Here is a 13,796-nt window from a genome sequence, read left to right as displayed (position 1 = left end):
GAAAGATGTCTGCTGGAAGAAGATCCCCCATATCTCTGTTTTCTCATTAAGCATCATTTGTGAGAGATTATGAGATCCCGGAATTAGGTACTACAGCAATAGGAGTACTGAAAGAGAAACAGGACTTTTATAGTTTTATTAATGAGCACATAAATAGAAATGCCAGTTCAATTGCGTATGTGACTGCCTCTTTGCTACATAGTAACCTTAATTTACAGATTTGTTTCTTTTAAATCAGGTGTTGGGGGGAATGCTACATGGTGTGCAGATTTCGTGGCTTAAGAGATTGTCATTAAAGCTACTATGCTGTACTTCGTTATTTATTTCTTGCTCAGAGTGATCCAATCAATAATAGAACAAAATCAAATACAACTCTCTCCCCTCTGAGGAAGAAAAGACAAGCTAAATAAAGATGTCCAGGAGAAAATGCCAGCAAACGACATATTGATTTCCAGCAAAGGAGCAAGGTGTAAATGAAAAATATTCTTCTGACACAGTTATTAAGTGCAAGCGAGCACGCAAAGAAAACCCATTTACTCTTACTAGAGGCTGAGTCTTCAAAGGGCAGCTGATTCATCTCTGGTCATTTGAGTCTCTAACTTTCTGAAACATAGGCTCTCCTTTACTAAATGTAAAGGATTTTTCTGTACTTAGGCTTTGCTTTGAGAATGTAAAATGTTTACTAAAGCCTAATTTTATGCCAAGTAACCAGAGACGTTGTTTTCTTCCCATTTTATAGCAGTATAAATATGAAGAAAGGAAGTAATTTTCCTGACATCAGATGGTGAATTTAGGACAATATCAGGAAGGTAAAATCAAGTAACATGAGGGCTGTGATTCAATGTCCTTGGCAATTTGGAGTGGGGCAATTTAAGAAGTTACTGTTCCTCAGTGGTCTGTCCTGCTCTTCTGCTGGTGAAGTAGGTGTTCTTCAGCAAGTGTCGTTCATAGCCCAGCACATTAATGAAGTTTTCTCTGTGGCAGTTTAACACATCAGACTGTGGCCATAGGGCTAGGATCCATGCCATCAGGATGCTAAATTCTGGCAATAAGATGGCTTTTTCCTACATATCTCTGAGAATCTTTATTCAGCTTTTGCTTCCTGAGTGCTGCTTTTAAGCAGGTACTAAGAAGTGGGGTAAGTTGAAGTCTCTGCTGCCCAGTGCATTTGTCTGGTTTTCAGTTCTTCTGAGGGGGATCATGGCACAGGGAAGACCACTCTGAAACTATTTTCAGAGCATTTCCTAAAAGAAATATCTTCCATTTGAAGATTCTTGGAAATGCGTTGGAAAACAGCACTGTGTAGGTAGATTGATGTGATTTTCAGAAAGTCAGACTCCTGAGCAGAGCCTGAATTTCAGAAGTCCTTCCTGCTGCTCTCACTGATTTCAGGGTGGGAGTTCTTGTGGGTTCTGCTATAGTGGCTTAATTTTTAGCATTAAGCTATTTCATTGATTTAGGTCATGACAGGTACACCTAGTGTACCTTTCTTACAGAGTTTTCAGCTGCATCACCATCATCTGCATAACTGAGGTTGTGCTTAAACAGGGCTAATCATTTCTGTTTCAAGTGACAGGTTTGTTTCAATAAGAAATAAAAATATAATAGGAAAGATGAAAAAGTTATATCAAATGATGAAAAAGGACACTCAGTGTGAAAATTCTACCCCTCTGAAACTCCAAGAAGCACTATATTCAGATAATTACTTCAGTGTATAGACACACAACTTTCATCTTCAAGGCACTTCTTTGGAAGCAAGCAAATGCATGTGGAAAGGAGCAATAGGTTGATAAAGGGCAGAAAAGAGTCACCTCTCATGCCAAAGCTGCATATTTTGTGTTTAAGCCAAGAAATTATATTTTACAGTCCAGTTCAGAACTTTTGCAAATCTTGAGGGCTGCACTGAGTAGTTTGGAAAAAGACTTGCCAGTTGATCCTTTGCCAGATCAAGATGAAAGGAGCACTGTTCTACTGGGAAAGAAACAGAAAAGCAAGTGACTCTGTGTGCATATGTGATCAATAACCAACCAATCTAGATTCCTGGAAATTAATTTTTTTTTTTTTTTTTTTTTTTTTATTTAGCTCCTAAATAGTATGTAATTTCTTCAGGCCAAGAAATAAATTGGAAGGATTTAGAAGGATTTGCTTATCAGCAAAACACCACGTAGCATTACATTCCTTCTGCTTTTGGGAAGGCACATTGACGTTAGGTTAAGCTGCTGTGGTTCAATACTCCTCTTTCCCCTGTCAGGATGTCTTGAACAACACGCGGATTAATCCTTCCTACTTCCCTTTTTCCCCTCTTTGCCCTACCTTCTTTCTTTGCCCTCTCTTTCTCTCTCTGCTCCCACTCCCTCGCAACATCGTCATCCTTACCACTGCCAGCAGACGGAGACAAAAGGCAGAAACATGATTTTTCCCCATAATCTTTGCACAGCATAGGGAACAGAGTCCCTGAAGTTTGGGACAGAACAAAGTCCCTGAAATTTGGCATCAAACCTGGTCAAGAAGAGAAAGACTTTACAGTCTTAATGCACTATTGATTCTCTTGAGACAGGCTTTTGGTGTTCAAAAGACTAATTCAGCTTTCAAGGCGCTTTTTAAACATGACTGCCCATGACTCTAGATTGACACACAATTGGGGGGATTATTTTTTGCCTTCTCTTACTTAACTGGCTAGTTACTTAATCTCTTGTCTGCCACAGTAATGGACAAATGGCTGATTTTGTTAAGGGCTAGCTCTCTCGTGATCCCTACTTAATGATATAATTTGACAGCAAATCAGCTTTTATGTCCAGCCAGGAACACTCAGGCAGGAAATGCACTTTTGCTGGGCTACTGTTGAAGGGTACATGCCTGCTGGTTACTTACCAGCTCCTGGCCAGTCAAGGTCCTGGGAACATAACCTGGATTTGTTCCCATGGGCTGAACAGGTCTACAGCAATGATACCTTCTTGCTCTGACCATAACTAGCTAAAAGGCTGTGCTGGATCGCTTTACTGCCTGCTTGGGAATGACAGAGGGGAATGCATATGATGTGTTTCTATTACATTGTGATGGAAAGGATGCAAACACCGAATTGATTTAGAATTAATTAGATTGGACTGAAGCTTGATGGGGTGAGTTCTTCCCCACTAGGGTGTATACACTAATGATATACATACCTAAATGACTTAATTTCAGTACTGGTGGTTTCTGGCATTTGCTTGGGGAGACTTCTCCATAGTTAATAAAGATTATTATTAAGATTTTTCTTGCTGAAAGTAATCCTAATTTTTCTTTTATTTTCATTTTATCCACTATTTTTTTGAAACACCCTAAATAGGTCATCTACTTTCTTGATATTTATTATACCCTTGTGACACTTGTGTACATTTTAGTCCTTGATAAATCAAGCTCTGATGTTTAGTTTTGCTAAGCCTGTCCTATTCATATGTCTCTCCAGTTCTTTCATCTTTTCTGTGGCTCTTCTCTGAATTGCCTTCAGTTACTCTAAATCTTTTGACATTGAATTTTCCAAAACTAAACGTAATGATCTATGCTCTCTTGCTGTAAATTGTGTGGCCTGGTTGAAATCAATGCCAATTTAAACCAACAGAGGATTTGGTCCTCTGGTTTTTGTATTCATTTCAAATGAGCTATATGAACTAAAATTAGTAGTTTCATGTTCTTTGATGTCTTGCCTCTGCAGAGGCAGACACAACCTTCGCACCAGTGTGCGTGGGTGCAAAGGGCTTGCCTGTCTTTGTGTCTGCGCCATGATAAGAAAATACATTTTGTACTATCCAGTGCTAATGAGTTGGAGAGGATTAATACCCTTTAGCAACAAATAGTAGATCCAGGACCCTCCTTAAAATTTTATGCCATCCCAAATTGCAGCTTCTTTTATAATACCTCATGATTTTCACAACATTTCTAATATTTTCCCATTTGTATGCAGATTCTTTCTATCTGTATGTAGTAGCTTGAAATTGTCTAGGCTGAGTCTCTCAGGTCTGTTACACTGTAATGAACTCCAGGGTATTTTTCAAATAAAGATTAAATAGAAAGTGAGAAAAAAATAGAAGGTGCAAAAAGGACAGGTGAAGGATTCCCATTTAGTTAGAGTAGTATGAACAGAATGCAAGTTCTTTAAAAAGCCCGGTTATCAAAGTACAAAAGGTTGAGGTATTCAAGCTAGAAATGACACCTAATGAGACAGACACTTCCTCTGCTATCTTCTTTTGGCAAGGCAGCAACTGCCTTGAGCCTGTTCTTTGCCAAGAAACATCATGGTTTCTGGAACACAGAACAGCATCACAAACATTTTGTCATTCTGGGGTGGTATCCATACTGTATGCTGTTACGCATAGAAGACAAGTACATTGTCCATATCCCATAATAAATTTGAGATGTTCAGAAAATACAGCATTATAGGAACAGTGGAAGAAGTCAAATGGTTGAATTTAAGAAAATTTTGTTGAGTTTCAGCTCTGAACATCTTCAATGTGAAAGGCAAGTGCACTGCCTAGATTAATACAAATATATTTCCCCACTGTTGGGAAGTTATTGTGCCTGGCATTTTGTGGTGGTCATATTTCAAGAAAGATTATAAATTGTGATTCCTTAGTGGCAAAGAGATTTACACTTCTTTTGCAACAAAGCATTTAAAGTTACTTTTCAAATAATAGCTTCGAGTTGGAAGTAATGTGTACAGCGTGCAGATGAGTGTCAAGCAAAAGGCTATCTTACTTTACCAAGTGAAGCAACTACCAAGTATGTACTTCTGGAGGAATTTGTCTGGGGTTTGAATTTATGTGTCCTTGTCTTTTCTCTCCCACTAGAAGCGAGAACTCCATCATTCTTGGGTGCGTTATTTATAATTTCATAAAGCTGTTCTGTGACAGGGCTTATTTTACACTGCGTGCTTAATCTTTATCAAATAATGGTGCACCCAAAGAGCAAGGTGTCAGAAAAAAACTTTGCAGTTGGGAAAAGGAAGATTCAGCACCTGCCATTTTGTGTAGAACAAGGGGGCAAAGGTTATGAATCTGACACATAAATTAGGGCTTTGAGCACTTGGAAGATTGGACAGGAATGGAGTCATCTTGAGCAGATCTTGCCATGCCATCCCAACTTTCCTTGCACTTTACATCCCACACCAGTAAGTACAGTATAATGAACAAAGATGTAGAACCATCACCGTGGCAAGATTGAAGAGACCCTTAGAGTGAATAATTGGGAGGAGGTGATTACAGAACTAATAATTCATGGAGAGGAATGAGGAGCCAATTCAGTGAAATTGAAAGAATTTGGAGGTAAATATGCCCATAAATCCTCCAGGGTGGACTCAGAGTTTAGCACTTTCTCCTACCCTGGTTTTATTCCAAGGCAATTTCATTAAACACTGGAGAGAGGGAGAGGAAAAAAATAATAATATAAATGCCATAAAAAATCTTTCAGAGGAAGGAATAAAAAGGGTTCCTGCCAGAGAGAGATTTTATTGAAAGTTATTATAATACCTATCTTTAGTTTTATGGCCTTTAATACAGGGCCAAGTAATTTCAAAGCTGGGATTCTTTAAAAATGAAATACATATTTTAAAATAGTATGGTATGAGTTATTATTTTTAATATAGAGTTTAGCTAATATATGGAATAGAAAAATATTTTCTCTCTCATGTTCTTTCCAATGAAAACACAAACATCATTTCCATCATAGTATACGGAGAAGTTTCATTACTATCATGGTGCCTGTACCTAAGAATGTTTAGCATTTACCATCTCTAGATCACCTGGCAGACATCAAAGAATTAATCCGTTTACATCCCCTGGGGGCAACGGGTGAGTATAATCGACCCCATTTCAAAAATAGGGAAAGGGAATCAGAAACAGAATAGCTGGTTTTGCTTACTGCCTCACAGAGTGAGCTGTTTCTAATGAGAAGAAATTATCTTGGTGGAGAGATTCCTAGGGTCGCTGCTCACTTGCCTCGCCTGTCTTGTGGAAGCAGCAAGGTCAATAATCATCCAGTGAAAGTTCTTAACTTCAGAAGGGTTTTGAAAGGTACAAATTCCAGTTACAAGAAGTTATGGTCTTCTGGAGGTTTCTGTGGTCGGGAATTTGCTGCTGTTTCTCACCGAAATAGCTTTATTCCTCTGAGATGATTCAAATGTTGATTCTGAGTGGAAGGTGCGTGGAAAACCAATACATGATGGGACTAGAAAATCAGTTAATGATGAATTGTGATGGAAAGTATTGAGATCAAAAATTCAAGATAGGAAATGGCAAGACAGATTAGTGTACTTATCTTTTCTGTGGTTTCTAGAGATCTCGTTAATGACCTTGGCTTAAGTCTAACACCACTTCTGGAGCTTTTTCTCTTTTTCAAACCCTCATTTTTGTATATATAAAATCAGCAGTATGGGACAAACAGCAATCTCAGATCAAGAAAAGCTGTAATATCAGGAGAAATAGCATACAGTGGAGATCAGAGAAAAGGTCAGAGATTAATTGATAGAATCAGGGTGGAACTAGTCACGAAAAAGTGCAGATATGGGTCAGAGCTGGCGGGGTTGATGAGTATTGCACATCACACATTTGCATTTTGTCTAAGTATGGCTGACTGTGCCCTCCTTTGTTCAGAACCAACATAAGCTGCATGAGGATTTTATAGAAGGAAATTTAGAACATATATCTAAGAGTGCAGCATAAATATGTTGCATGTGCTGTCGTTAAGATGGAATTAGATGGGAATATAATTAAGATGGGAAATAGATCAAGAAGATAAAGAAGGACCAGGCTTTATGATTTTTCAGCTCCTGAATAGAACTCATCTTGGCTTCAAAATTCTTCATCCCCCATGTTCAGGATCTGTGAGAGTGGCTGGGAGGCTGCAGAGGCTCACCCTCACCCAGCACCCTGCTGCTGGCCCTGTCTGTGCACAGGGCATCAAGGAGAGAGTCCTGATCAGGGCAATGCAAATAGTGATACTTTTGTCTTCAGTGTCTGTGGGACAGGGACTTGCCAAGCTAGGCATAAGGTATTTAATAGCTCTGGATGAATGCTTTTATCTTTAATTTGGTTGATCACTTCCAAAATGCATCTAAAACTTTATTTTCTGGTTTTTTTCTGGGCATGCTACCTTTCTGGTTTCATATGATGCCCCTAATAAGCAAGAGGAGGAAAAAAAAAAAAAAAAAAGAGTTATAAAAGAACTCCTTGTTCTTTACAAATGCTGAATCATATTAGCAATTCTATTGGAGCTGATTCCAGGTTAATATTGCCTAAAGCCCTCTGACGGTGGTGAGGCACTGGAACTGGTTGCCCAGAGAAGTTGTGGATGTCTCATCCCTGGCAGTGTTCAAGATCAGGTTGGATGAGGCTTTGAGCAACCTGGTCTAGTGGAAGGTGTCCCTTCCCATGGCAGGGTGGTTGGAACTAGATGATCTTTAAGGTCCCTTCCACCCCAAATGGTTCTGTGAATCTATGGTTCTATCATTCTGTGAGCAAATGTGGAAGTGGATAAGTATAGCAGCTGATGTGACAACTACACATTGTTATAATTTTTATGTGTATTTCCTGCCTGAAGCAAATCATCACTGTTCTATGAGACCTTACATGTGAATTGTCAGATCTTCAACTAGGAGCAAAATCCATATGTTCTAAATTCAACCTGGAAATCAAAACCAATTACTCTTTTACAAGTACTTTAGACAACTGTAATATAAATGTCCAGTTTCACTAGCTACATTTCACCTGCTTAAAATATTTCTTGCAGTGTAGTTTTGTTGACTTATTGGGCTAAATTACAGTGCTGCAATTAAAAACCAGTATCTTTCTACCCAGGGACAGCTGTTGGAGGATGTGATCACTGTTCGTATAAATTATAAAGTGATTTGGTGTCTTTTGGAATGAATAATGCTTTATAAAATACACATGACAGGACCAGAAGAATTGTAGAAAGTACATTTCTATTTTGTGCATTCCTCCTTTCTTGATCTCTCGCTGAACAGACAAACTTTTAAAGCCAGTTTGCTGATCTTATTTTTCTTTCTCGGCTCACTCTAAGCCACTGAATCAAGTGAAGGAATGTTAGGTTCAGTCTGATCTTTCTGGCTGACTGCTCAGTTCTGGTTTCTTTCAGAATACAGAAAAGGGAGAGCAAGGAATTTCTGGCAGGGGACAAAGGGCCTTGATATCACTAGGACCACAGGAAGCTAAAGAAAAGACTGAGACCTCAGAACACTTACGCAAAGAGAAGAGGGATCATGTTGGAGACAGCCATAGCAGACATAGGGATGTAAAGGAGACTTTAAGGCTGCAAAGTCTTTTTCAGAAATAAGGATTTGGAAGGCTTGTCATGATGTGAGATTCCCAGGAATATTCACCTAGAGTACTAAAGTACAGTGTACTGAAGTACAGCCTCCCTGCTTCTGAGGAGCTGAGATTTCAGCAATGCTTCCTGCCTGGTGAGGAACTTTTTAGTTGTTTTGTTTCAGGAGTCGCCCCTCTGATCCTACTGCTCAGCAGAATAGGCAGCTCTCTGCAAGGAAGAGTTGTCAAGGGAGACAATTTCAGCAGAAGCCATGGTCTGAGCTGAGGCTGCTGAGCTGGGATAATTTTGTATTATGTGCAGGAGCATTACAACCTGAGTCCAGAGGCTGCCATAGACTCTCCCTCATGGTCTGCATTACTAATTCAACTAATTGCAGCAATTAAAGGCAGGAGATGCTGCTGGGAAAAGATGCTGGTACACTTCTCTCTAACATGCTGCAGTACATGCTGCTCATTAATTAGACGAGCAGGAAAAAAAAAAGAAAAAAAAAAAGAATGAAAATATCATCAGCTGAAATGCAAAGGAATGTGTTGAAACCTGTGAGGGCCATGAACAGTCATAGTTTGGTTTAAGCCTTTCAGAACCAGGCTTTCCAGCCTGTCAGCCCTGTCACAGCCACTTCCCTGTTCACTTGTCAAGCAAGCAGGTGAGGTTGCATGCTGGGCATACCTGACACATGCAGCAGTTCTTCACCATGCAACAAATTGGTTGCACAGGTATTTATTATGTCGGTAAATGCAAAGGATTCCCAGCCCAAGAGGAGGTGCATTAGGAGAGCAGGAACTATCTCTGCCTCAGAGTGATGCATCTAGCAACACAGCAAAGAGTACTGCTAGCTGCCTGGGTGATGCATATTATCTGAGTCTACATTTTTCTTTGCAGAAAGCATGTTCAGCTTGAATATGCTTCATATGGTAAGTCGCTCAGTAAGTGCCTTCTGGCTGGCCCTATATGGTATTGGTGTTTGTTGAGGAGCCCAGCATGTTCCAGCTGGACTCGTATACTTTGACTGTGGAAGGACAGTTTGCCAGCCAAGCAGGTGTCGTAGCCTGGTGTACTTAACTGTGTTCAACAGCACAGCATGGTCCGCCTGCTAAACTAAACAGCCTGGCAGGCACACCACACCTGAACACACCTGAAATACTCAACAGGATAAGTACTATTGCTCCGACAGGAGATTCCAGCTCTGTGAAGGGCGCATTTACACAGGCATATCTAGAATGCTTGGTACAAATATTTTAAAAGTTCCAAAATTCTGAAAATTCTGAAACATTTTTTTTTTTTTAGGATGCTTAGCTGCTTCTGTACCAGCCTCTTGACTTGCAAGTATCTTATATTTTTTTCCCTCTGTTCTTTTTCCTTCATTCTTTTCCTTCACATGCCAGACAACAGATGACATCGTTTCATCGGCTGAATGTTCCAGTGATGATGAAGATTTCATTGACTGTGAGCCCAGTACAGGTAAGTCAGGTCAGTCTTGGTTTGCTTGCTTTCTGAGTTCATTTGCAAAAAACAATGCATACATATATTTATATGTGTGTGAATGTATACATATATGACTATATATGTATATATGTGTGTATATGTGTATATATACACATGTATGTATATATACACTGTATATAAAATAAAAATTACATAGCCAAGCATCAGATCCCATGGACTTGGCAACAGCAAAATACAGATATGTAGTCACTATATTGTTAATATGAAGTTGTTTGCATGGAAAGCCAAACTTCCTGAAACTGATCCCAGCTAATTAATAGTTCACATGTTTGTAGCAGTTACTTCCCTGACGCAGTGGGAAAGAAAAAATACCAATGTGGCATGTGATAAATAATAAAGATTTATGAAGTGGGGAGGGTGAATATTTGAAAAACAGAAGAGAAACAAATGTGAAGCAATAATGAGTTATTAGCATTATTTAATCTTTGTTAATTGCTCTGAAGATGGACTGTAAAAGAATATATTTGTCCATGGGATTTTGAATACAGTTAACATGGTAATGTATTTGTACTAATTTTGTTTCCTGGGAGCCCAAAGAAATTGGGGAGCACCAAAACATAGTTCAAACATAACAAAATTAGTAGTAATTCTTGCCCTGTTATCTGCAGCGATGCTTCAAAATGTATCCATTAAAGAGTCAGAAGGACTGGCCATGTGGAACTGACTCAACTTCTCCCTTTCAGATACATTTTGATAAATTGGTGGCTTTTCTTTCTGGTGAGATATATGATGTGATATCCAGCAGGCAACTGCAGTCAATTTTATTTCTTACAGGCTTTTTCAAGTCTTCTTTTTTGAGGCTTGCCATGAGTTAAGCATTTCTATAATAGAGAACAGACATCATTGAATTTCTGTGTACATTTAAAAGAAAAAGAAGGAGTTTAGTTAGAGTTCTTTTGTCCTTAAAAGTGAAACATATAAATAGTTTAAAGTTGGGAGGTTTTTTTTTTTTGCTTTGTTTTGTTTAGTTTTGCTTTGGTTTATTTGGGCTGATTATTTTTCTTTAAAAAAATGCCAAGAAAGCATTAAAATGTTCTGTTTCTAGTTTCCTGAAGCCATTTGATTAATACAATAATAACATTAAAATTCACCCAAAGCTAGTGCTTTCATATTTATTTTCAATTTGTCATGCTGTACCTGCATTTTTGGTAGAACTTGGTCCTGCAGTAACCTGACATTGGCGTTGCCCTGTAGCTGGGAACTTCCACTCATATTCTTGACTTCCCTATGATGGTAGGAAAGACAGTGACACAATGGCTAATGCTGACAGATAACTCAGCCTACTCCCATATCTTTTTTTCACAGATCTCTGTGAGTTTTTCAACTCCCCATATGGCAGAAAAGCAATCCAAATAATACTCTATTGTGAAGCATAAACAGTGTGGGTACTTGGATTTTAAATAAAAGTAGTAATTAAATGCCAACACAGTGATTATCGTGAAAGTGAGGCATGATATTACTAGAATTATGCTAAAAAGGCTAGCATACCACCACTGGTATGCAAGTGAATGGGTAGGAATCATTTCATTAAAGCTTCACTAACATTTCAGGACTTTTTTTTTTAATTATTATTCTGATTGCCAAGTATTTCAACTGAAAGAGGAAATGAGATCTTGTACATTATTGTCATTTATGTTTCAACATAGAAATCACAATTACTTCAATGGCTAGAAATTGTAATAGCAATGTTTTCAGCTTGTGCTGCCAGTGGAAAAATCAGAGTTTGAGGGGAAATTTGGTAAAACAGATGTTTAGCATGAAATTTCAGAGTGCTTTAGAGCAACATTTCCAGACTAAAAATGCCTCTTTCCTGACAGAGTTAGAAATCTAATGCTACAAATAGGTACACACTGGATTTGTAAAGATCACTTGCCTTTAAAAATCCTGCTAAGGATTACAGTTAACAGCTGTACATGCCTACAGATAGTTGAATATCTGCTGTGTAAATTAATATGATTCGCTGAAAATCTGCTGAAGGTACTCTCCTAAACCACTAGACATTCTTGAAAATTTCACCCAGTACGTTTTATCACACCATACTCCTCCTCCATAGGATGCTGGTCCACATGAGCTGCTGAAATCTGAATATTTTCTTGGTAATTATTGTGGCATTGAGAATAAAAGTTAGCCTGATTATAAGTTAAAAAGGTTTCCTAGGTGGTCCTTGCTGATGAAATTTATACTTCCAGATTTTGAGGTTTCCTACTCTGAGAGGTGCTGGTGTACAAAGTCACCAGAAGGAAGATGGATATGCAGGTCCTTTTTGCCTCCAAAAGCATAAACTTATCATCTCATTCCATCATAATAAGAAGAGAAAGTACTTGGTTTATGGTGCTCCTCATTTAGGTTTCTTTGTCTATCTTTCTGTCTCCATCCCCAGTGCATCCAGGAAAGGTAGAACGGTGTCTGCAATACAGCCAGTATCAAAGCGCTCATGCAGCCTATTCCACTCTGGAGCATTAAAGCAATCTGAGCCAGCTTATCAAAATCCGGTCGAGCTGGCTTGGCTGAACATTTGCTTTTACACTTCACCAGCCAAGTCAGGATTCTGTCCATATGCCAAGATATGGTACCTAAATGTATACATCATGGAAAGAAAATATTCCAATTATCTTGCTTGTATTTTCATGTGCGTGGGGTTGGATTTTATTTTTTTTTTTATTGTACCCATTTGAAGTTGCTTCATCCTGTTCTGTTGACAGGTCAATGTATTTTAAGCTGCCTTCTGACTTGCCTGATCCCTTTTTCAGCAAATTGAAAATTAAATGACATAACCCAGCACAACCTCCTTTTTGTTGCTCTGATAATGTATAGCTTTTAAAGCTCTTGAGTTTCTGCCAAGTGCCAGGGCTTGGTCTTCCATCACCCTCAGTGCCATGATCCAGTAATTCAAAGGTTACTGAACTCACTGCTGCAGATGTGAGATATGATACACATCACTATGAACCTGCTGTGAAAACCAAGACAAGGGCAGCAGAGAATGTTGCTTGGCAAATCAAAAGCTTTCAGATTTCATATGGGTCAGAAACAAATCCCAAGATCTGAATATGTTACTTTGATCTTGGTCCTGGATCAGATGCAGTACACTACAGAGTCCTTTTGAAGAGTTTGATTTTGGTGTACTCAAAGATAGTTCAAAAGATAGAAAATCATGTCCTCTTTAAGGCTAAATATTGTATGAGAACCAATTGCATGGTCTTATTGCCTCTTGACTCTGTCTGCTGAAACCAAGACCTGAATCTCAGTAATCATACAATCTCTATCTGGACACTTGCATCTTTTTAAAAGAAGATGGTGTAAAGGCTATTTCGTCACTGTGCTCCCCTCAGGATTTTCCTGGCTAGGTTGAGACACTCACTGTATCAGGCTGGCTACCACTCTGTGTCTTCTTCCAAAACTAATTTCTGTTGGGATTTCTGTAGATCTCCTTGTTTAGAAACCAGGAGCTGTCACAGGACCTGTCCTGACTGAAGTAGCCTACAGACATCCCTTGTGGACACATATGTATACATAAGGAATTATTCTAAAAAATGGCAGTGACAGCTGTGAATCCAAACCCCATCTGTATTTTACATAATGAAAAAGAAGCCATTGCAGGTTTAGGGATAAAAATTACTTGCTATTCATCTTATTGCAGACAAGCCTAGATACACTTAGATATCTAGAACTCCTGGAAAGGCTTACTGTAAATGATACAGAGGGCATAAAACTGTTCTTCAGCCCTGAAGAAACATTTACTTACAGATGAGAGCAGTCCCTCTCTTATCTCTATGGAAATGTCACTTGCCCCAGTACATGTTCAAAAATCTTCTAGTTTCTGCACCAGAAACATGATTCTTTTCTCTGGTATGAGTACAGGGCTTTCCTCTGGCTTGTTCTGGAGAGATCTAAGGCTCAAATATTCAAGTTCTTCAAAGCTGAGGCCAGGGTCCTGAGTCTGTGCTTTTGAACACAACCCTATGGTGGTGTTTTGG

The 13,796-nt window shown here is 38.9% G+C and overlaps 1 protein-coding gene across 46 annotated transcripts in view; it reads left to right on the top strand.

Annotated features, from left to right (window-relative positions):
* The window catches only part of NRXN3 (neurexin 3), a 997,539-nt gene that overhangs the window by 948,425 nt on the left and 35,318 nt on the right, over positions 1–13,796 (top strand). For 25 of the 46 annotated variants that reach the window (XR_003991148.1, XR_003991142.1, XM_030484277.1 and 22 more), the window contains one exon: positions 9,702–9,786. Coding sequence is in view for 39 of the 46 variants with exons in the window: in XM_030484277.1 (XP_030340137.1) it covers positions 9,702–9,786 (85 nt within the window). In the remaining 7 variants the exon portion in view is untranslated. Of the gene's footprint in view, positions 1–9,701; positions 9,787–12,202; positions 12,596–13,796 lie in introns of those variants that run through there. The other 21 variants (XR_003991147.1, XR_003991145.1, XR_003991143.1 and 18 more) reach the window with 2 other exon arrangements.

Source organism: Strigops habroptila, chromosome 4, assembly GCF_004027225.2.
Source record: "Strigops habroptila isolate Jane chromosome 4, bStrHab1.2.pri, whole genome shotgun sequence".
Lineage (NCBI taxonomy): Eukaryota > Metazoa > Chordata > Aves > Psittaciformes > Psittacidae > Strigops > Strigops habroptila.
The sequence above is the reverse complement of the archived record's forward strand: the minus strand, read 5'-3'. Positions and strand labels throughout refer to the sequence as shown.